The sequence below is a fragment of the Sturnira hondurensis genome, unplaced genomic scaffold (genome assembly GCF_014824575.4).
Source record: "Sturnira hondurensis isolate 20B ecotype Veracruz unplaced genomic scaffold, ASM1482457v3 Scaffold0022215, whole genome shotgun sequence".
NCBI lineage: Eukaryota > Metazoa > Chordata > Mammalia > Chiroptera > Phyllostomidae > Sturnira > Sturnira hondurensis.
This window is the reverse complement of record NW_028094846.1, coordinates 5,797,047-5,821,160: the sequence shown is the minus strand read 5'-3', so window position 1 is coordinate 5,821,160 and position 24,114 is coordinate 5,797,047. Positions and strand designations below refer to the sequence as shown.

General features: G+C 40.5%; 1 protein-coding gene across 2 annotated transcripts in view; it reads left to right on the top strand.

Moving 5' to 3' along the window:
* RC3H1 (ring finger and CCCH-type domains 1) overlaps positions 1 to 24,114 on the top strand; it is a 62,413-nt gene that overhangs the window by 18,088 nt on the left and 20,211 nt on the right. Inside the window, exons 2-8 of one of the 2 annotated variants that reach the window (XM_037035265.1) lie at positions 6,982 to 7,363; positions 10,144 to 10,264; positions 10,953 to 11,192; positions 11,628 to 11,803; positions 14,293 to 14,493; positions 17,684 to 17,810; positions 22,609 to 22,727. In XM_037035265.1, the coding sequence (XP_036891160.1) occupies positions 7,133 to 7,363; positions 10,144 to 10,264; positions 10,953 to 11,192; positions 11,628 to 11,803; positions 14,293 to 14,493; positions 17,684 to 17,810; positions 22,609 to 22,727 (1,215 nt within the window). In that variant the 5' untranslated portion in view covers positions 6,982 to 7,132. Of the gene's footprint in view, positions 1 to 6,981; positions 7,364 to 10,143; positions 10,265 to 10,952; positions 11,193 to 11,627; positions 11,804 to 14,292; positions 14,494 to 17,677; positions 17,811 to 22,608; positions 22,728 to 24,114 lie in introns of both variants that reach the window. The other variant, XM_037035264.1, reaches the window with a different exon arrangement.

The following is a 24,114-nucleotide window of genomic DNA, read 5'->3' as shown; positions in this document are numbered from 1 at the left end:
TTAGGAAATGTAAGAGTTCAGCAACAATATGCCTCATTTGCTAGGCTAATAGAAATGGAAATAATTGTTTATAAAATTAACAAATCATGCTAGTTCTTGGAAACATAAATTATAGGGAAATATGTAGAGATTTTTAATACTAATACGTTTTGATGATGTGGTTTTTCCAAATGGGTTAAAAGGTCAATTTAGTAAGGAAAAATATTTTTACTAGTCTTATAGCAATTCATCTTAGGAATAGCCTAAATTGTGTTCTAAATGTATGCTTAGCTTCTCTTATTTTCATTCTTTAAACTTTATTTACATTTATAGAAATAATTCACAGTTGTATATGTTGCCCAGCTGTGTAATGGCTATTCAGTTGGTTAGATACAAAACAAAAAACAAAAAAACCCGTTGGTTAGATGCCTTTCTAGACCTTTTCCTTCCATCCGTTTACATCTACTAAAACCAAGACTAATACGTAGGATTTCCCCCCAACACAAATGATATCATGTGTATTGGTTTACAGTTTTGTTTTTACTTAACAATATGCTTTGGATCTCCCTCCATTTCTATATGTATAAATCTCCTTTTGATTTTTCTATGTGCTTCCATAGTATAGGTATAACGTCTGTTTAAGTGTTCTCCTATTTTGAACACAGTGTTTCCATTTTTTTACAAAGATTTCTAGCCTTTCTTTCAAAAGAACCCTATTATAAGCCCTGGCCAGGATGGCTCAGTTGGTTGGAGCATCGTCCCACACACCAAAAGGCTGCGGGTTTGATCCCTGGTCGGGACGTGTGTGGGAGGCAACCAGTCAATATTTCTCTCTCACGTTGATGTGTCTCTCTCTACCCCCACTCCCAACCCCACATCCTCTCTCTCTAAAAACAATGAAAAGTGTCCTCTGCAGAGGATGAAAACAATAAAGGAACCCTGTTGTGAGTACCTTGGTAGATTGTCTTTCTGTAATATGAATGATCACTGTAGTCTGTGTTCTCTGTTAGAATTTTTACCTGTCGTGTTTTCTTAAGGTGAGCGTGCTGCTGGTGGAACAGAGCTTAGGTCGTTCAGGGCCCAGCAGTGAGAGAGAGAAGTCACATGGGGTTTATTAGGTTGCTCTTCCTGTTGGGCCTTGAAGGAGATCTCCGTGGGCTGGGCTGGGGAGCACATTATACAGGCTGGGGAATGTTGAAAACAGCGGGGTGGTCCCTGCTGCCTCTGCATTATGACCAGACATGGTGCTGAGTTAAAAGACCCTCTGTATTTGACCTTGGCTCTTTCCTTCCTCATCCATGACTTTCTGTCTTGCTCTCTGCATTGTGTTTTGTTTTTGGTTTTCCTGTTTGGGTTTTCTGGCTTCCCAGTTGTCCTGTATTCTATCTTGTCTCCATACCTTTGGTTATGCTTTTTGTTAACCTGGAGTCTACACACACACAGCACGCATTATTCTCCCCACAGTTCTTATTCTGTTTTCAGCTTTCAAATCTTACCATGTATATCCCTTCCTCGGGGAAGCAATGCCCCACTCAGCCCACCGAGACTGCTTTGACTATCTCCATTATATCTGCTTGGATCTCCCCGAGCTTCACCCTCATGCCATGAGTTACAGTCTTGTATGTAGTTGTAGGCCGCATAATAAAGACCTATAACACTTTTTTTTTTGCCAGTAACTGAACATTTAATTTTTGCTGGGAATGGGAAAAGGGTTCTAGGGAAAATTTCTATGCAAAGTTGGTTTAATGAGCAGATAGAATAGTTGTGAATGACAGCATTTAAAATTCTTTCTAGTTAGCAATGTATCTGTATGTCTACTTACAGAGATAAAGAGACTGGGAGTACTGACAGTATTTCTCTGTGCAGACGGGGCAGGACTGAGACCGTAGGGTGGGCAGGACGTCACTATACTCCCTGGACTTTCTTGGACCCAGGCGAATGTTGCTTAACCTTTTCATGTATGAGTTTGTTGAAATTGTGGGGTAAATGCAGAGGAAGTGTACATTTATATAATGCACTGTTTCTATTTTTTCTATATTCTTATGTTTTCAACTGTTACTGTATTTCAGTATATCTGGGTCAATGATTCTTATTCTGTGCCCTGCAAGCAAAATCTTTTGAGAATCTGATAAAAGTCATAGGTTGTATTTCCAGAAGAATGAGCATGTGCATGGTTTACATATCATTTCCAAGGTTAATGGATGCCTTATCTAAGGCAAGTATCATTAACTGTAGTTTTTTATTATTGATTTTTAGAGGGAGAAAGACATAGATTTGTTGTTCCACTTACGTATTCATTGGTTGAATCTTGCATGTGCCTTGACCCGGGATTGAACCCATAATCTTGGTGTATCTGGATGGTGCTCTAACCAGTTGATCTACCTGGCCAGGGTGCTAATTGTAGCTTTACTATGTGAAGGTGTTTTTAAATTCAGAGGGTCAGCGATGGGTTTATGCACAGGGTGATTCAGAGGGGAGGAGGGCACTGAAACTAGCGATTCAGCAGCTTGGTTTCTAACCCCCACTCTGCCACCCTTAAGCTGCATGATTTGCAGTGGATTCGTGTTGCTTGACTTTGGTCTCTACTGTGTCCAGCCAGTGTAGCAGAAGTTACATGGGCTGTAGTGTCAGGTATTAACCTGAGGTGGTTGTGACTTGGCTTTGCCACTTACTATGCATGTGATCTTGGACAAGTTTTCCAAATGTTATTTTAGTTCTCTGTAAAAAAGAGGGAAGATGATTCCAAATTCTCTGGGTTTTAAAGATGAAATGAAAAGAGATATTTCAAAAGGTTTTGTAGCACTTGTTATTATAGGAACATAAATAAATATTTGTTATCTCATCTTGAAAAATTAGGCTAGAACTTGATGTTCCCTTAGATACCTTTTACAATAAAGCTTTGTGATTCTTAAGACAATTCTTGTTGCAACAGAATAATTTGGAAAACTTTTTATATAACAGCGCTGATCTGAACTCATGTGAGAGATCAGTGAGGTGTTTTAAGTTTGTAAAACAGACGTTGACCATTTTTTCTGCCTGTTCCATATTCCATGCTTCTGGAAAATGGAAATCTCAGATTTTAAGATTCATGAAAGAAAGGTTTGCGTATTTAAATGCCCTAGAGATATGAGTAGATTTTCACCATTCTGTGAACTCTGAAATTACATGTAAAACTTTCAGTGTGCTGGAATTGTAATGAGTGGCTCTAGCTTGCATAGTGAGCAGCACAGATGACAGTTCTTTGCTCATATAGTCTGTATTCTAATAGGAGAATATAGACGAATAAAAACATTAAAACGTAAGCAAGAAAATGCAACTTATAGATGACGGACATGTTTGATACAGAATTTAAATACGGTGATGGACTACGGAGGGATTTAGAGGTTATTTAAGGGTTTTAGGTGGTCAGGGAGGTCTTCTGAAGAGTTGACATTTTTGATGGCTTCTGTTAAGAATGGTAACGGGTGGCCTCCAATACGAACATTAGAGAGGCTAGTACTGGGCTGGCCACAACGTTCGTTTAGTGTTTTTCCCCTGCAATGGCTGTGGGAGTGCTTAGTTGTCTTTAACTTCGTTTGAAACACTTTCATTAAGATTGTATCATGACAGCTGTCCTATCAGCATGCACTTTAAAAAAGTATCAAAACTGATGGATTTTTGTGCAGCCATTTTAATGTTAAAGATGGAAGAATATATGCATCATTTTCAGTGCATTACACTTTATTATTTCAAGAAAGGTAAGAAACGAAACTGAAATGCAAAAATAAGTGTGTACAGTGTGTGGAGAAGGTGCTGTGAGTGGTGGAACATGTCAGAAGTGGTTTGCGAAGTTTCTTGGTTCTATTGATATTTTGCCCAAGTAACTCTCTGCTGTGGGCTGTCTCACTCACTGGAAGATGTTTAGCAGCACCCCTGACCTCTACCCATGGGAAGCCAGTAGCAGGAGATAGCCGACATACTTAAAATAACCGTATCTGTGAAGTTATTGGTGAAAAATGGAAAATGTGTCTTTTATGGAAAAAAAGTAATGGCCTTTTTGACCAACCCAGTACTGACATTGTGTGATGGGACTAAGCTTCACGTGAGCAGCTGGAGAGTGATGGGGTGACGGGGACAAGGGTGAGAGAAAGTTGGAGCTAAATTACAGGTCATCTCACTTAGGGCTTTGTAAGCCAGAATAAGAAATCCCAGTTTTATTCCGAATGTACTAGGAAGCCATTTCAGACTGTTAGCTAGAGAATGAGAAAAAGAAACTCGAGACAGAGGCATGGTGACTGCAAAATTCGGGAATTAAGAGCTCGGAAGCACAGCCAGTGAGTTGGGAAGCCTGAGGGAAGTGTTGTGGCTCACTGACCCTCCAAGAAGGAGGGAGCAGTCCTCTGGGTCGTACCTCCTTGAGAAGACAGTTACCGTCAGAACAATGACCTGCCCATTAGATTTGGCAGCGAGCTCGCCAGAAGAACAGAATACTGTGAAGTCAGTAGCTGGTAGGCAATGCAGCTCTGTGACATTGACTTTTAAATGAAACTGCAAGTAGTTCTTCCTTCCTTATAATTAACCTTTAAACTATGGGTGGTGATACAGTTAAGAGTTTGAGCCAGAATATCTGGGTTAATATCTCACCTCTATTTCTCTGTAGCTTACTGAGCCTGTCTAAACCTCCATTTTTATATCTGTAAACAGGGTATTGTAATTACCTGCCCTTTATAGATTTGCTGTATGTAAGGCGTTTAGCTCAGTATGTGACACTTGGTCGTATAAGTAGCAAAGTTTATAATGGTGGGTGGTAAAACATTTATTGTTGTGTTCTTTGGGGTTTGTATAGTTTATAGTGTTCAAGGGAATAAAGTGATGTGTTTTATCTTAACTTTATGATTAGCAAATTTCAAGTTCTCTGCAGGCCATACTAGTAAAAAGAAAGGAGCTGTTAACTTTGCCTTTCAGGGATTGACATCTGGACCAGTTCCTTTATTGGTGTTAATATAAAACCATGCTAATCTAGAGAAACGTTCGTGTGGATGATACTTGAATCTGTCAGCAAACATTTTCTGACTGATAGCCAGTTCATGTTTTGAGATTGTGTCCTCTAAACACTTTGCTTTTCTTGTTCTCTATTTTGGAGCATTCTGCAGCCCCGTGCATAACTGGGGCATTTGCTTTACTATTCAGTAGAATAACCAGAAACTGTGTTGTCTTTTTTAGCATTCCAGGTGGTAGTCTCAGTGTGTAAAGTAGTAATAATTTCATATAAACATATTTGTAGCTACTCACCATCTATTTTATTAAAAGTATTTATAATTGGGGGGTGGCTGAGTGGAGGGGAGACTAAGGGGAAAATTGGGACAACTGTAATTAGCATAAGCAAAATACTTTTTAAAAGAAAGTATAATTAAAACATAGACATCAAAAGTTGGGCAGTCCTTCTATTATATGTTGTTATTGCAGGGACCATTTGAACGTACATGCAGATAACTTAGATTTTGAATGTGAAATTACCTTGGTGACTGCCTACAAGAGCATTAAGTGTTTTTACATTGTCCATGTGTCTGGTGGCGCGCTTCACCAAAACCCAGACAAAACCGAGGTTACTCAGAGGGCAGATGTCATGACTCTGCCATCTCACTGTTTCTCTGGCAGTTCAAGCAGAGTCTGGCACGTAGCAGCGCTTAGTTAAATATTTGCTGGGTGAGTGGATACAAGTTTTGTATTCCTAGAAACTGTTCTCATCAACAATGGGCTTGTGTTTAAGGTGGAGTTATTTCAATAAAACATGAATTAAACGGAATACTTGAAGAGTACAATGCATAGATTACTTTTGTAGGTGATTACAGCTTAAACGAGATTTTTAAAGTCTTCGTAAATAGTCTCTGCTAAGCACAATCAAATCTTTAGGAATTTGTAATACTGTTACTTTACAGCTGTCTGCATCAGCTGTCATTTTTAGATGCTACAGTTAGAGGAAATGTAATAGGTATTGTTTGAGATACGTGCTAGACACTTCTGGTAGGGCTTTATACTTAAAGAAATTTCTGTTACACATAGGTGATGAGTTTTGTGATTTGGCTTTTATCCTCCACCACAAACAGAGTGTAGGCAGTGAAAATTCTGGTAAGTTATAATTACTCTGTCATTCTTAAAGTTGGAGGATTAAAAAAATCTCTTGGAGTAAATAATACTAATTGTGTTGTTCTAACTCAACATCCTGTAGCAAAGAGTATAGGTCCTGCCTGGGGCTTAATGATATCTACTAGTAAAGTAAACTCTTAAGAATATGTAAAACCCTTAAAAATAAATCCTAAAAAATCTAGTCTGTTTTTATCTTATTACCCGTGCCACATTTGATGATAAAGTATTTTAAGGTAGTTTTTCTCTTAGGCCAATTTTTTTTAAAACCCTCTTATTAAGTGTATATATCATAAGTGTAGAACTTACTGAAATTTCACAATTGAACAGATTCATGCAACTGGTGTACAGATCAAAAACCAGAATATTATTAACCGCCTTTAAAAAGGCTAAGTTTTAGACCCTGGCTGGGTAGAACGTTGTCCCAATACATCAAGGTTGCAGGTTCAATCCCCAATCAGGGCACATGGAAGAATCCACCAATGAATGAGTGAGTTTTGGGACCAACAAATTGATGTCTGTAGGTCTGTCTGTCTCCCTCTTCAAATCAATGAATTTTAAAAATGCTAATTTTTAAGTATAAAACAAGCATAGATTTAGATAAATTTGAGAGACTTAGGTCCTGGTTCTTTTTAATTTTCTTATTAACTTCAAGTATCACTTTAGGCAAGTTATTTCGTCTTTTGGAGTTTGTCCCCAGTCTTTAAACTGTGGGGCTGAGACCAAATGTTTCATTATGGCTCTAATTCTGTAAAAGTGCAAAAAGATGGACTGCAGTGACATAGCTGGGGTATAAAAGGCTGTGGGTAGTGGGATGAGAAGACACAGTTTAATTGTTGAAGAAGGACTCATTTTTTTTTCTTTTTCTTTGTTTTCCAGGTTATATTTCACACTATGTGCTGACTATATCTACAGAAAATATTTAAAAAAAGATAAACTTTTTTCAAAGATTTTTGATTCCAGTGGAATCTTTGCTTTAGATATTTGTGTGTGTGCGCGTGTGTGTTAGTGAATTGTAACTCCAGAAGCAATGCCTGTACAAGCTCCACAGTGGACGGATTTCCTTTCCTGCCCGATTTGCACTCAGACTTTCGACGAAACAATTCGAAAGCCCATCAGTTTGGGTTGTGGCCATACTGTCTGCAAGATGTGCCTGAATAAACTCCACCGCAAGGCTTGCCCATTCGACCAGACCACTATCAATACAGACATTGAGCTCCTCCCAGTGAACTCGGCATTGCTGCAGCTAGTGGGTGCTCAGGTATGGTGTGTGACTTATGACACTTTGTAATTTCTCTCTCTGTGTTTTCTTGCTGAGAAAAAACTGAGTAGTATTGCCCTCTATTTAAATAGATAGAATTCTGTTCAGTGCTATGCAAGCCCTTTATTTTGTCCTGTTAAGAGAGTGAGGTGGCAGTCCAGTGAGTCTCGTCCTGGTACAGTAACAATCTAATCCGGCGTTTAGGCTTTCTCAGCAATCTTAGCTATTCAGATCGCTAGCGAAACCTAAGAAGTAAGTCACAAGGACCTCTTAGGAGGAAAATATTACCCATAGAACCGTCGCATTTTACTTAATAAGAAAAGTGAAGCTGCTTGAGAGTTTAACTTCGTAGACACTAACCGAAATAAATGAAAGGTGAAGAAGGCAACAAAAACTGAAGCGCACGGCCTTGGGAGCCAGGTATCTAGAGTAGGAGCAGGTGTCCCTGGGCACCTGTGACAGTAGTGCGCTAGTTCTGAAAGTGCTGTGATGTCCCCAGAAGGGCTCACGGGAGAGGCTGTGTGTGAGTCACTTAAATAATCCCTTACCAGGTTAATTTGCATAATGGGAGTCTGAAGTACCTCTGTTCACCGTAAAGTACTATCTGGATAAACATTTGGAACTTTGACTCTCACCCTGCTGATATCTTCCTAAAAGCTGCCATAAAGCAGAGAAGGTCAATGTTATGTGTGTTGGAGGTAGAGGGACAGTTCTTACCAAAAGTGTCACCAGCGATACTACCAAACATTTGTCGGGGGGAGTACAGCTGATTATTTTTCTTTCCTTCCTGCACTTTTTATTTCAGAGTCACTTCTCTTTTTATTTTGAAAATTCCAGTATGACATTTTGGAAACGTTTTAAAAATTGGCTTATTAGGAGGTAACAACTTGAGAAATATAATATTTTAATGACAAATAATCAAGGCTTACTTGTTTTCCTAGAGATATTTAAGGATGAACTGGTTCTTTTTCTACAAAATAAGTAAGGCCTTGTCATATGTTTTTTTTTTTCCATTGAATTTCCTGGGGTGACACCGAGTTACAAAATTATGTAAAACCTTTCATGTCTTAACAAACAGCTAATGTTTGTGAAATTTCTGGGATAGAATAGTATGTATTTTAACACATAAATATTTCCTTCTAAAAACTGGTAGAGCTAATAAATTAGTTAAACAAAGTTGTAGGATATAAAATCAACAAGCAAAAATCAGTTGCATATCTATACACTAACAGTGAACAGTTCGACAAGAAATTTAAAAAACAGTTACGCTTATAGTAGCATCAAAAAAGAATAAATTTAGCAAAAGAGGTGGAAGACCGGTACCCTGAAAACTACAAAACATTGCTGGAATTTAAAAAGACATAAATAAATGAAAAGACATCCTTTGCTTATGGCTAGGAAGACTTCATATTATTAAGATGGAATATGACCCAAGGTAATCTACAGATTTAGTGCAAGCTCTCTCAAAATCCCAGTGGTGTTCTTTGTTTTTTTTAAAAGTAGAAAAGTTTATCCTAAAGTTCATATGGAATCACACTTTCTGATATTGAACCTGCAAATCTAGAGTGATCGAGTGGGTGTGGTACTGGTATGAAGACGTGTTTAGATCAGTGGAACAGAATGGGGGGTTCAGAAATAAACCCCATGTATGGTCAGATGATTTTTGACATGGTCGCCAAAACCATTCAACTGGGAAAGGACAGTCTTTCCTACGAATGGTTCTGGGAAAACTTGATATCCAAATGTCAAAGAATGAATTTGGACCTCCACCTCACACCACATACAAAAGTAGACTCAAAGTGGATCAAAGGACCCACTGTAGGAGCCAGCACTATGGAACCTTACAAGAAATGTAGGCCTGTGTATGTTGGTGACCTTTGAGTAGGCAAAAGCACAAGACAAAAGATAAATTGAAGTAAATCAAAATTTTAAACTTTGAGCTTCAAAGAACATTGTCAAGAGAGTGGACAAAACCCACAGAATGGGAGAAAATTATTGTAACTCATCTGTCTAGTAAGAAATTTGTGTCTAGAATATACAAAGAACTCTTACAACTTAATAAAAAGACCATACTTTTAAAATGGACAGAGATCTGAATAGACACCTCACCAGAGAAGATACAGAGATGGCAAGTGAACAAATAAATGAGCTCAGCATCATTGTCATTTGGAATTGCAAATTTAAACTGAAGTACTACCACACAACTCATCAATTAGAATACCTAAGATCTGAAACACGGACAGCACCAAATGCTGGCGAGGCTGTGGCACAACAAACTCACTTATTGCTGGTGGGAGTGCAGACAGTGCAGTCATTTGGGAAGTTGTTGTATGATTCTATGGTTCTGTTTATATGGAATGTCCGGAATGGGCAAATCCATGGAAACAGGAAATATTGATAGATTAGTTCTTCTGTAGGGCTGGTAGGGCTTGGGAAGGACTATATGGTGGGGGTAGCAGTTAAAACAGCGTGGAGTTCTTTTAAGAATCCAGTAACTATAGCCCTGACCGGTACGGCTCAGTTAATTGGGCATCATGCTGCAAAGCCAAGGTCTCTTGTTGGAGAGGCAACTGATTGATGTTTCTCTCTCTGTCTTTCTCCCTCCCTTCCTCTCTCTCTAAAAATTAGTGAGTAAAATCTTTAAAAAGTAAAAAATCATTCAGTAAATTTAGTGGGAGTTCTGATGTCACCGGGGTTAGTGGCGGTGCACATGCACACTCGGTACCACTGCTGTTTGTTGGTTAGTGAGCACTGAAGAAGACCTTTCTTCTGGCCTCCAGGTCCCTGAGCAGCCGCCCATTACTCTGTGTAGTGGGGTAGAAGACACGAAGCATTATGAAGAAGCCAAGAAATGTGTAGAAGAATTAGCATTGTACCTGAAACCACTCAGCAGTGCTAGAGGTGAGTGGGATGCAGTTATCAGTGCCAAGCCAGTGTTTATTAAATGAATGTTAATGAAATTCATTTATTTATTGTGAACCAGACTCACTGGTCCTAAATGACATCATTACAAACCACACCAAATACAGTAATGAGTGGGGGTTTAGGTGATGTTGGAAACATTACTTGAATGCGCTGCAGAAGAAAATACAAGTGGAAATGCAAGAACAGTTTCAGAAGGGCTCGCTAGCATTGGGCAGCTCTGAATCTTCTGCCCTCGACTCACTCTTATATGGTGTGCTGCAGGGGATGTAGTGAAACTGGAGGTCGCTGGTAGTGTCTGGCCATTACAGCCTGGTATCGTTGGGAAGATTCGAGTAACCGCTATGAACTAACATGCCAGAATTGTCGTGACCTCCAGTTGTGGCTCTTCAATTAAGTGTTATGATCTGGCCTCTCGATCCTTATTTCTCCATGATTAAAATGAGTAAGGGTATGTTTAATGTCATGAATAGTTGCATGAGGTAAGAGCTTTTGTGTGCTTCTAAAAATGCCTCACTTGCGTAATTGTATTACTCATTTTAGATACCCCAGCAAAACCCAGAACTGTTCATATACCCCCTAAGTCAATCAGCCCATCAGAGGATGTTTTCTCGGCCTCTGAAATTGCCTTGTAAACTGAGGAATGACTTTCTACTCTCTTTTAAAGGAGTGGGTCTGAATAGCACGACCCAGAGTGTTCTAAGTCGCCCGATGCAGAGAAAGCTGGTGACTCTGGTCCACTGCCAGCTCGTGGAAGAAGAAGGCAGGATTCGGGCCATGCGGGCAGCACGCTCTTTGGGCGAGAGGACGGTCACAGAGCTCATCCTCCAGCACCAGAACCCTCAACAGCTCTCTTCGAATCTTTGGGCGGCGGTCAGGGCCCGGGGCTGCCAGTTCCTTGGACCAGGTATAGAGTTCAGTTTCATGGCTACTGTGCTAGCAGTTCTCAAAGTGTGATGTAGGAACTAGAAATATGTACAAAGGCTAGTTCATTGCAGATTCTGTTATTATCGAGCAATATCCCATTTGGTAATCGTGACGTGGGCAATTCCACGGTAGTTTTTCAGAGCACTTAAAACTTCCCTTAATGCCAAAGTTTGTTCATTTCGATAAAGTTTTTCTCAGATGTATTAACTTTTTATATGCTTTCCTAAATAAAATACACATACTATAATACAAAAATGCCCCCCAAAGCTTAAAAAGTTTAACTGTGACCATCTATTACTGTGTTATCAGTTTATCAGGTGATACCTGCAAAAATGACTGAATTTTGCCCTTCTAATAAGTGGATTTATCTTGTCCCTGCACGTGGTAAATTTTGATTTTGCCCACCTTTTCCTAGCAATGCAGGAGGAAGCTCTAAAGCTGGTTCTCCTGGCCTTAGAAGATGGTTCTGCTTTGTCAAGAAAAGTGTTGGTTCTCTTTGTGGTGCAAAGGTTGGAGCCTCGGTTCCCTCAAGCGTCCAAAACCAGCATCGGGCACGTTGTCCAGCTCCTCTATCGTGCCTCCTGCTTCAAGGTATGAACCCTGCCACGCTTCTGCCTGGAGGGGACACTGTCCTGTCCCTAAGCGAGTAGTGCAGCTTGCAGTTCAATCAAGGTGCCTGTGTCTTTGCAGAAAATTCACTTTTCTCTTGAAAGAATATAGATAGTTTCCTATTATAGTTAAATCTCTTTATATTAAATTTGGATGTTAGATATTGAACAATATAGATCAGACCAAGCCTTAGAGATTTTTGTGTTTGGAGAGACTTAATAAGCTGTGTCAGTTTTCCACCAAGATACAAAAGGAAATGGTCTGAATAGAGAGAGTCACTGAAGCAGGAAATGAGCTGTATTTGGCTGTTTGTTCAGAGACAGTTAGTTCTACACGTAGGGCACTGGGGCTCCGTTTGCCGTGTGGGTTTCAGGATAGGTAGGAATGCTGGGCAGACTCTTCGTACTCCAGGTCAGTTCCATACTGCTTCCCACACTGGTGCCCTCTATGTCTCACTTATTCTTCATCTCGTTTTCCTGACTTCCTAAAGTCAAGGCTTCTTGCTTGTGATGCAGCATATAACCCGTGCTGTGTGGACCAGGGAGGCATATCTCTAAAATGTTGTTAATCCACCCAAGCTACATGGAAATCCATTCCTGAGGTCACCCCATTCCCTCACCTGACACTTAAACTAAAAAAAAAAAAAAATCTGACATTAGGCATCCTACTAAATTCTGTTCTTTCATTTTTTGAAAAGAATAAAATGGCCCACAAGAGCAACAGGAAAGTATACAGAATTAATGTAAAAAATTTATTTTATTTAAAAAATTTTGATGCTTGGTTTTTAGAGAGAGAAGAATGGAGACAGAGAGGGAAGAAAAGATGGAAATAGCCATCTGTCTGTCTTTCTTTTTTTTTTTTGAGATTTTATTTATTTATCCTTAGAGGGGAAGGGAAGGAGAGAAGGAGAGAAATATCAATATATGGTTGCCTCTCGTGAGTCCCCATTTCCATTCCATTCATTTCCATTCCTCTCGTTTCCATTCGAGCAGCTTTTCAAGCCGAGGGACAATTCTGGTGGTTCTCAGCACAGCACAGTTCTAGGACTTCGGACGTTGCATCTCCTGGAAACCCCTGGTGGTTGTCACAGGAACTTTTGAGAGCCGAGTCCAGGGAACCCCACCCAGTACAGCACACAGAGAGCACAGTCTCCGTGTTACCGAGGGTTAGCCTGTGTTGGGGAGGTGTTCTCACACGTATGCATATGCATTTGGTCTTTCAACTTGCTTTTTTTTTTTTAAAAGATTTTATTTATTTATCTTTAGAGGGGAAGGGAAGGAGAGAAGGAGAGAAATATCAATGTATGGTTGCCTCTTATGAGTCCCCTGCTGGGACTGGCCTGCAGCCTAGGCATGTGCCCTGACTGGGAATCGAACCGCGATCGTGTGGTTCGCAGGCCCGTGCTCAATCCCCTGAGCTACACCAGCCAGGCTCAACTTGCTTTTTAACAGTGGCAAAATATGTTTCCTTTTTGTAACTGTAGTTCTTGATTTTTTAAAAAAATTTATTTGGTCTTTCTGTGGACTTACCTAACAATTTAAGTTCTATCTTGTAATAAGAATGGAATATGCTTTAGAAGATTGTATCCGTACGACCTAGAAGTCTTGACTACAACATTTTGTAGTTTCTTCAATGGAAATTTTCTGCTAGAGGAATTTGAGTCCTAAAAGGTTTGTAGGCAAAATACATTCTAAAATGTGTTAGGATACAAGGTGATCCTAGACAAAAATAAAGTGTCTTACTTTGATATGTTAAGGATTTGGCCAAAACTCAGCTTGACTTAAAAGTGTGAATTACTGGTCATGAGAACAATAGCATTCACCTCAACAAGTTGGGAGAATTAAATGAGTTAACACTTCAATATAACAGTTGGTAAGGGAGCTTAATACATTGACTGGCACATGCTAAATGCTCAATAAGTGTTAATTATTTTAATTACTAAAAGATATTGTTAGCATGGTTGTAGTTTAGCATCTCAGAATTTACGCTTTCTTTTGGTGGCTCACCCTACAAAACTCCATGGAGAATTAAGCCACATAAAATTAGTCATCTTTAGAGTCACACCAGCATCCAGAACTCCAGTTATGGGTACCAGTTAGCTCAACACCAGGCAGACCCTGCAGTAATATACCACAGTTACGGAAAACAAGTGTACGTTGTTTTTTCAGAATAATCGTACTTGTGTTAGTATTTTTTTCACTAATGCATAATATACACACATGTACACTTTAAAGTGCATTATGTGTTAAGGTCTTTGGATTTGTTCCAGCTCACATTCATTCCAGACAATTTCGACATCAGTAAAAGGGAAATGTTTTATTGCCAAAAGGGCGTGCTCCATTTTAATCTTGCTGTTGTTACTAAAAGAAATTTGTTACATTAAAAATTACCCATTATCTGTAAAGGCTCTTACAAAGTATAAGCCCATTTTGTTCTTTCTTGGACTCATGACAAGATTATGTGTCGAACAGGTCACCAAACGTGATGAAGACTCTTCTCTGATGCAGCTAAAGGAAGAGTTTAGAACCTACGAAGCGCTGCGGCGGGAGCACGACTCCCAGATCGTGCAGATCGCGATGGAAGCAGGCTTGCGCATCGCGCCAGACCAGTGGTCCTCACTGCTTTACGGAGACCAGTCTCACAAATCTCACATGCAGTCCATCATTGACAAGGTAGACCTTTGTTTGTTTCTCTCTTCTTGGACTGGTAATTCATTTATTTACGAATGTGTGTTAACGAGAGTAGTACTGTGAGACTCCTCAGTTCCTGTACAGACTGGTCTGAGTTGGGGTATAATGGACATCGTTTGTATAGGATTTGACTGGCACTTTATCCACTGCGCGCTCGCTCGTTCCTCTGGGCTCTCGTCGCTCATGTCGTTGCCTCCCTTCTCTCACTGTTCCCCAAGTTGTGCTCACTGTGTTAGTTAAACCCAGTGTCTGAGCACCTTTGCTGTCGGCTCACAGCAGCCACTTAAGGTCTGGAAGATGTTCGCGTTGAGGTTTCCTATATCCTCAGCCAGAAAAATTTCACATAAGTTACCAGCCGTTCTAAATTTGATCAAATTTTCAGTAAACTTACTTCTGCTTTATCTGTTGTGTGCTGTGATGAAAAAATTAGTAGAGTATACATGAATTTTAGGTCAGCCTCCATTATTTATTTCTGACTCTAAGAGCTATTTTTAATTTTCTTAAAACAGGAGCATACTAAGAAAAAAACTGGAATATACTATAAATGTGTTGTAATTCAATATGAAATATATGAAAGCACTTTAAAAAGCCTTAGAATGTATGTAAATATATTATGTTCAATAATAGTATTTAATTTTTACTATTTTACCATACATACTTATAACCATAGAGATTATATACTTTAGAGTCCACCCTACCATTAATTGGGAGAAATAAGGTCAAGATGTTGCCCAGGTGTTTATCACTCACTGAGAGCTGACTGGGCGCGTCCCCGGTGACGTAAAGAATTCATTCATGTGCTCATTCATGTACTCATGGATTCATTCATGTACTCATTCATGTACTCATTCATGTACTCATGGATTCACTCACAGTGCTGTACGATCCCTTCCGCACAGAGGCCAAGAGGTCAAGTGCGCTCCTCCTGCAGCAGACCTGGATTGAACCAGGGTGTTCCGACTCTAGCATCCATGTTCATAACCACTTACCAAACTTTACCTGCAGCTCGTAGGTCTAAAATTGTGCAACTGACTGATTATAACATATTGAAACCCTAGTGATGATCTCTTAAAGAAGTAGCTTTCTACCACTGAAGGGAATCTTGACTTTTTTAATAAAGATTCTACAAGGAAGTTGACCTATTGTCTGAACTGGACTGTGTAACTAGGTGTATGTCCTGTAGTAATTTTCTCACATTATGAGCAAGAACTTGAATTTACTATCCAGAGACCTTCACACAACAAACTGATTAACAAGCTTTGCAGTGTATGGGGTGTATTATTATCCTATAGAATGACAGAACTTGCTGTGATAATACAGTGTTTTGTATGTGCACTGTCCAGTACGGTGATCATTAGCCACACATGGGTATTTTCTTAATTGGTTTTTGAGGGGTGGGGAGGAAAGGAGAGACAGAAAAAGCAACATCGCTTTTTTGTTCCACATATCTATGTGTTCATTGGGTTTTTTTTGGTATATGCCCTGATCAGGGATTGAACCCTCGACCTTGGTGTATTAGGATGATGCTCTTAACTAATGGAGCTAGCCAGCCAGAGCACACACATGGTTATTCAGCAACTGAAATGTGATTTGTGCAACTGATGAACTAAAATTTTTACTTTAATTAATTTAAATAGCCACATGTTGCTAATGGCTACTGTACTGAACAGTGGGGAGATTTATTAAAATTGATAACAGCAGTTATCCTAGTAAATTAATAGACAATGAAATTTGAATTAACAGTTCACAAAGGAGAAATCTGTCTAGTTGATTGGGTAGAGTTCAGCCCCAATAGTAATTATAATTAAATACACATTTAAAACAGTGACAAATCAAATGCTGCTTGTTTAATTAGTAGAAGAAACGTATGTGCTCATACATTGCTGATGGCTTGTAAAAGGCGTTACAGATCTTTTGGGAAGCATCAGTGAATAAAAATTGAAAATATTCATGTCCTTTGACCAAACTTAGTATTCCTAATAATTTATTTTAAGGAAATAATCAAAACTTTCACAAAGGCTATGAGCTCAAAAGTATTAATTGCTATGTTATTTATAAAGGAGAAAATGAGGGGATGGTTAAAAAAGTTAAGAACTATCTGCTCAGAACACTGTTTTATGGCTATTAAAATTACAGTTATATCAGAACAGATACTTCCTTGAACTGATAAATAATGTTTAATTTCTTTTTAAAAATTAGCGAAATATTTTCATTAAGTCTTTGTGTTAGATACCAGGGGTATTGCCATTATATCAGACAGTTACTTTTGTGGATCGCAACATAAAAATGTTTTGTTATAATATCAAAGGTAGCCCAAACCATAATTTTATAAACTGATTATAAAAACATGTACAGATTAAAAAAATTAAATATAGATATGTCAGCATTCTAGTAGTAATGTTATTTTCCATGTCTTTTAAACTAAATGCTTTTAAAGAAAAATTATCTTTTATAGAGTAACCTTTTGCAAGGAAAATATTCTCATCTGTGTTAATGAACAGTTAATTTTTCCAAGTATAAACCCTAGGTTATTATCACACAATCAGCCTTTTTTCCTGTTAAAGGTCATATATGGGCAGCATAAGGAAGTTAATGCATTAAGCCTTAGGAAAATATACAACCTGGTGGATTCCAAGAATCCCAAACTGAATTAGAATTTTTTGGAGTTTCAGTGGACTTTGGAAATTATTTAGTCCATACAACACATGCACTTCAGGCTGAGTCTGTAAAGGTTATAGCCAGTGTCATGATCTTTGGCCTATAAGAGAACTTGAACTCCAACTCCAACTGAGTTCAGCTTCATTGTTCTTGCCTTTGTATAGCATGACCTCTAGACTGTATTTCCAAATTTCAGCTATTTGAAAGGATCCCAACACCCAGACTGTGAGAACATAAAATGGGAAGAGTACTTCCCAGCTGAGAGCCAAGACAGTTCTCCCCTGTGAGGACCGGCAGCAGATGGGGTAGGCCAAGCTCTGTAGACGCAGAGAAGTGCAGGGTTCGCTCAGGTAGTAGCAGGTAATCCAATCTGGCCAACGTGTGGCATGTGCGGGAGGATCGAAATTAAATTTAATAAATTGGGCAAATGAGTGTGAACATTGTAAATAATTTTTATTTTAAAGGGATTATCTGGCCTTTGGGGATGTTAATATTTTTCTTTTTTAAGTTGCAGACTCCAGCCTCTTTTGCACAAAGTGTTCAGGAACTAACAATTGCTCTCCAGCGGACTGGAGACCCAGCAAACTTGAACCGACTGAGACCCCATTTGGAGCTATTGGCAAACATTGACCCCAGTCCAGGTAAACCCAAGGAAAATTCTTGGACTGTGTCCTCTGTGTGCCCCAGTGCCGCTCAGGGGGTTTTAAAATTATTTCTTGTTACCTTCTAGAATTTCCTAGAATGGTTATTTTAGGTTTTTTCTACAGTATTTTAAGTTTCCGGCTCCAGTCTTCTTCATCTCTGTTACTACTTCAACTAATAGTTACTGAATACTTTTTATTATACTGTTCATAGATTCTCTCTGGAATCCTTTACATTTCCTTTCTCTCACTGTAGAGTTGTGCTGTATTTTACCATTCTCATCTCTTGACAAAACTCAAGTTTTCTCCTTTTTTCTAAATCATATGTCATTAGTTGCATTTTTGATCCCATTTTTTTCTTCCTGTTTTCAACCGTTTCCCCTTTCCCCTTCCAATTCCTTCTTCCTGACCTAAAAATCACCCAACCTTGATTGTGCACCTCATACTTCATCTGAGACCTTTCGGCTTGTATATTGCAGTTCCTGTGTATATTCCCACTACTGAACTAAAACTCTTTCTTTTTATAGATTATTTATTTATTTATTTATTTTTAGAGAGAGGGGAAGGGAGGGAGAAAGAGAGGGAGAGAAACATCAATGTGTGTTTGCCTCTCACATATCACCCCCCGCACCACCACCAGGGACCTGGCCCACAACCCAGGCTAGGAATCGAACCAGCGACCCTTGGGTTCACAGGCCAACTCTCAGTCCACTGAGCCACACCAGCTGGGGCTGAACTAAAACTCTCTTAAAATTTCCAATTTTCTATTCCAAAAGCTTCTCTCAGTCCTTACATTACTTGATTTGTCCCCAGCATTTGATAATATTGTTGACTACTTCCTTGATACAGGAACTCTTGTAGAAGTGTGTAGCTTATACCCGTAGTCTTACGGGTATCTTCTCATCTGTCTAAATGCTGTTCTGTCTGTCTTTGACTGTTCCTTCCTCTCCTGCCCACCAAGGAGTAGGATGGCTGTGTTCTGGGACTTTGTTTTCTCCGTACTCTGTGGATGACACTCATTCATTCCCAACATCGGATGGTGTCTCTTTGTAGACCACAGACTCCCAGATATCTCTGTCACTCTTCTGTCTTCATCACCCCGGACCCACTGTCCCAGATGCTTTCTGAGGTGCACTGTCATCTCGTTTCATCTTCACTGGATGCCTGCTCTGTTTCTGTGCCCTCTCTCTGTACGTGACCTCATCCTCCAGGTATGTGAGCACAAAACCTGAGTCTCTCGTTACTTTCTATCTTTTCCTTTCCCTTGCTCCACACACCATTCCTGATAACAGGATCTATCTGCTCTTCTCCCACAGGGTCCCTTTGTCCCTGCCTATCAGTACCGCCTCGGTCAGGGCCTCAGGCCTTTTCCCGAGACTGAGTGCCCCCCATTGCACTCACTGATCCCACTTCCACACTCATAAACTTTCAGGGACACCCCAGTGCTCGTCAAATAAAGGTTAGAACTCCTGAATGTGGCCCTCAGCACTCTAATTTTTTACCAGCCTACCTTTGTGGATTTACCACCAAAACTACTTAACCAAACCCATCAGAGCTATTCCCAGAGCATGTGATTTCCCTGCTTTTGTGTTCTGATCACTCTGCGCAATGAGAAGAGCACTTCACAGCCTCACCACCTGTCACCCTCCAGCTTGCGTCTGTGCATTTGGTTCTGTGCTCCTGGTGTGAGGGCAGATGAACTGCGCCAAAGCCGAGGCCGCCCTTCCCGCATCTCTGTGTCTTACCGCCAGTTCTGCCCGCATGCAAACACACTCTTATTCCTCCCACTGTAACTAACTCACTTCTCACACGGCTTGCCTTCCGCCTACCACTTCGCTTCTCGCCTTTTTTATAGCCCTTGAACTTACTGCAACCAGGCATTTACCTCCACCGCTTAATCTGATCTGCCTTTGTCAAGGTGACAAGTGACTTCCCATGTAGCTAACTCCAAACCTCAACGCTTGGTACTTACTGTATTTGGCTCGTTAACAGCATTTACCATTGTCCTTTATTCTGCTTCTTTTAACACCTTTTTCACTTCCCTTCCCGGCCACCACTCTCTCCTAGTTTCCTTTTTTCTTTGTTCCATCCTCCTCTTTATCTTCCTTTGCTGCTTCCTATTCTTCCCCATAGCTTCTAATCATTTTGCCCCCTAGTATTTAACTTTTGGAGTGCTTCCACAGTTAATCCTTGTATCTCTTCTGTTTTCTATTTCTTTGTATTCCCTAGAATATGCTTTAAATGTTATTTAATCATTATGTAAAGTCTCATGGCCTTAAATATTATTTAAATGTATTTAAAGTCTCATGGCTTTAAATATTATGTATATAACTCGTGAATTTATTGTATCTCATTACTTTTGAAGCCCACAATTTCATTTAGATCTTAGCATTTCTGAAATTAGGATGCATTTGTACAAGCAATGGAATGCGGTAATTTAGTAATTTTTAACAAAATTTTTTAGCACTTAATATAATGGCATGTGTGTGTTACAATCAATGGCAATAGAATCTGTGAAACAGTATATCCAGGCCAGACCTTCTTCCAGAATTATCTTGTATATCCACCTGCCTGCTCAATAGCCAACATTCCAGCCTGTGCCTTGAATATCAGATAAGAATTTCCAACTGAATCAGTTGAAAAGTGAGTTCCAAGCCTCCGCCCCACCCCCATTCCAGTCAGTGACAACCCTGGCTTTCTGTGTGCTGAGCGCAGACACCTTGGCGATACCAGGCTCAACTCATCTTTCTCTCACAAGGTACATCTGCTGCCCCATCAGGGTATCCTGTAGGCCCGGTGCATTCGGAGTCCGCCTGCTGGTCACTTTCAGTGCCGCCACCCTTCGCTCCCTTCACGGACTAGAGAATAGCCTCCTCCTGTTGGTCGGTTTGCGCATAGGTGCCAAGGTGATCCTGTTACCCCTCTGCTCAAAAATTCTTCAGGGCTTTCATTACTCAGTGAAAGCCAAAATCCTCTCCATGCCCTTCAGGGCTCTCGGCCTGTGGCCTTCCTTGGCCTCTCTCCCACCTCATCTCCACTCGCTCCATCCCACCGGCTCCTCTGGTCTCACCCGCACAGACGGGCCAGGCCACTCCCCAGGCAGAGCTTTGCACGCTCTCCCTGGACCGCTTTTCTCCCAGTCTGTTCCCAGGGCACATGCAGACCCTTCTTTCAGGTCCTCGATCTGGCGCAACCTTCTCAGGAGGCCCTCCCAGTCCGCCGGGTCCAAAGTCCGGTTACACACACCTCTCTCACTCCCCATCTTTGCTCGGTTTATTCAACTCATGATCATCTCAACATTTTGTATTTGGACTGTTTATCTTGCCTGCTACCTGGCTCCTCTCCTTGAATGTAACAAGGATGTTTGTTTTGATTGCTACTGCTTCCCCAGCAACTAGAGCAATCCCAGGGAATTAGGCGTTCCAAAAAATCTTTTTGTGTGTCTGTTCTTTTTACCTTTTCCACCTCCTCATCTTTGTTGTTGTCATTAAAATTCCATGTGTCCTTCAAAGCCTAGTTCGAATGCCATCACCTAAATCTTTCGGAGTGTCTCCATCGGATACCATCTCTGCATCTGTGTTCTCACATCATTTTCTATTTCTTTTTTTTTTAAATTAATTTATTTATTTTTAGAGGGGAAGGGAAGGAGAGAGGGAGAGAAATATCAGTGTATGGTTGCCTCTGCTGGGGACACACAATGTATCATGTGTCCCCTGCCAGGAACTGGCCTGCAACCCAGGCATGTGCCCTGACTGGGAATTGAACTGCGATCCTCTGGTTCGCAGGCCCGCGCTCAATCCACTGAGCTACACCAGCCAGGGCCATTTTCTATTTCTTTTAAAGAACATTTCAGACCTGGCGGGGTTGCTCGGTTGGTTAGAGCATTTCCCAACATGCCAAGGTTGCAGGTTTGCTCCCTAGTCAGGGTACACACAGAAATCAACCAATAAGTACCTAAGTGAGTGGAACAACAAGTTGATGTCTCTGTCTGCCTGCCTGCCTGCCTGCCTGCCTGTCTCTCTTGATCATAATTAATCAATTAATTAAACATGTCATATTTAGCCCCGTGGTTAATTTTTCCTTTATAAAATCCAATGCTGGCCTTCAAAAAATAATGTAAGAAATGAAGAAGATGGATAGCAGAGTTGCTTTATATATTAGTTCTTCTATGAAACTTTTAAAATTTCTGTTTATCAATACTTGATGTATACGGAATTTCAAAATACACATTACAGATTGGTTTATGTGGGTGGTCCACAGGTAAGTTTTGTTTGGTGCACACGATGTTGGCCTACACAGTATTCTAAATCATTTGAGGTTACCAACACTTGAAGACTGGATAATTTTACCCAGACATCTCGCATGTCAGCTTTCCCTGGGAAGCTGTGGTGTGCGGGCAGTGCCAGCCTTGCATCCGCACATGACGCCCGGTGGATGAAGTCTAACGGGAGCCATGACCTTAGATGTGAGACGCACTCTGCGGTTCAGCGCAGCCCCTCTCTCTTTCTGCTGTCATTTCTGACACTAAGGGTCTAAGGACAGCTGCCATTTGTGGTGTGGTCTACTTAATTGCTTCATGTTACCTTCCCTGTCCCTACAGCCAGTTCATTCTGCAGCCCTAGGTTTAGAAGAATGTGTCATGTGTCTGTTTCTCTGCAGTGATGCTTAGGTGAATAAGCTATTACCTGAAGCTTAACTGGATTTCACTGAAGTGCTGGCACAGCTCCTTTGTCAGTGTAATTTTGAACAGAGAAACTGTGAACAACGTTTTAAAACTGTGTGTTTGTCTGTTGTGTAGATGCCCCTCCTCCGACTTGGGAGCAGCTGGAGCACGGGCTGGTCGCCGTGCGCACGGTGGTGCACGGGCTGGTGGATTACATCCAGAACCACAGCAAGAAGGGGGCCGACCAGCAGCAGGTGAGGGGCGGTGGGGAGCGCAGAAGCGAGCCGCCGCGGTGTCTCCACAGGCACGCACGGCCGGCAGGGCGGCACGCACACTCTGAGACTTGGACCGTACAGGCCACACGTCAGGGCAGCATGAGCAGCAGCCGGTTGCTGGATTGGTCTGGCGATTTTATGTGACGGCACTGAAATGACGTAGTTCTTGTTGGCCTGCGGTTGGGCTGGAGCCACTCTTCTCCGTGGGTGTGGCAGCATTTGGTTCTGTGCCAAAGCTTGTTCCTTTCGAATCACATTCTCCTCCTTGGTTACTGTAGCATCTCTGCTTGACAGTACACGTCACTTTGTCCTGCTAATGCCACCTCTCCCCAGCACCGCTCACATGTTTGTAAATGCTTTTTATGCATTAGCATTTTAACGTTTTCACTCGTAATGTTTGTTCCTCCAGTGGACCAAATTTTCTCAAATTTTTAAAATGAAATATATAGCAGTATAGTATAATACATCATGTAACTAGACTTTTTTAACTTTACGCCCCCAAATTTTGTTTGATGCTCAGGATTTATATTAGGTTTACTAGCGCTTTTGTTTTGCAGTAATAAACTTGAGAAATTGTAACTCTGTTATTCATTTATCTGGCTCAGGTAAATAGCAACAATAGATTATTTGCTATTCTTAATCTTCTTTGGGAGGCAAGAAATATTAAAACTGTCTTACATAGAATGATATGGATGTTATTATTCTAATCAATCTAAGCACAAATCAGAGCTTTATTTTTTGATTCAGAAATACATGAAACTAAAACCTATTTTTTAACTCCCTGTTCCATGAGACATTATGAAGAATGTGACAAAATTAGTAAGATTAACCTTTAAATTCTGCCAATAAGTGATAAAGGTGCATTAATTTTTCTTTCACTTAGTATTGTGTTTGATAACTTATTAACTCCCAAATCCTCTGTCCTGCCTTATCACTGAGTGGTAAATAATGAGTCATTTGTACCTGGGGAGGTACGTTAAGTCCTTGATACAGCCTACAGGTCAAGCCTTGGTTACAGAGTATTTTTCGGTTATAGGGCATATTGTAGATGTTACAAAGAAACACAATTATAGCCCTGGCTGGTGCGGATCAGCAGATCGAGCGCCGGCCTGCGAACCAAAAAGTTCAGTCCCCAGTCAGGGCACGCGCCTGGGTAGCAGGCCAGGTCCCGCAGCTGGGGGCACAGGAAGGACAACCGCTTGATGGTTCTCTCCTCCCCTTTCTCCCTCCCTTGTCCTCTCTCTAAAAGTAAAATAAAATCTTTTTTTAGAAAAGAAACAGAACTATAAGTGAACTATACTAAACATTGTTCAAAACAAATATTAGAAGACAGTTTAAACATTTAAAAAATCCTAAACTTCAGTGG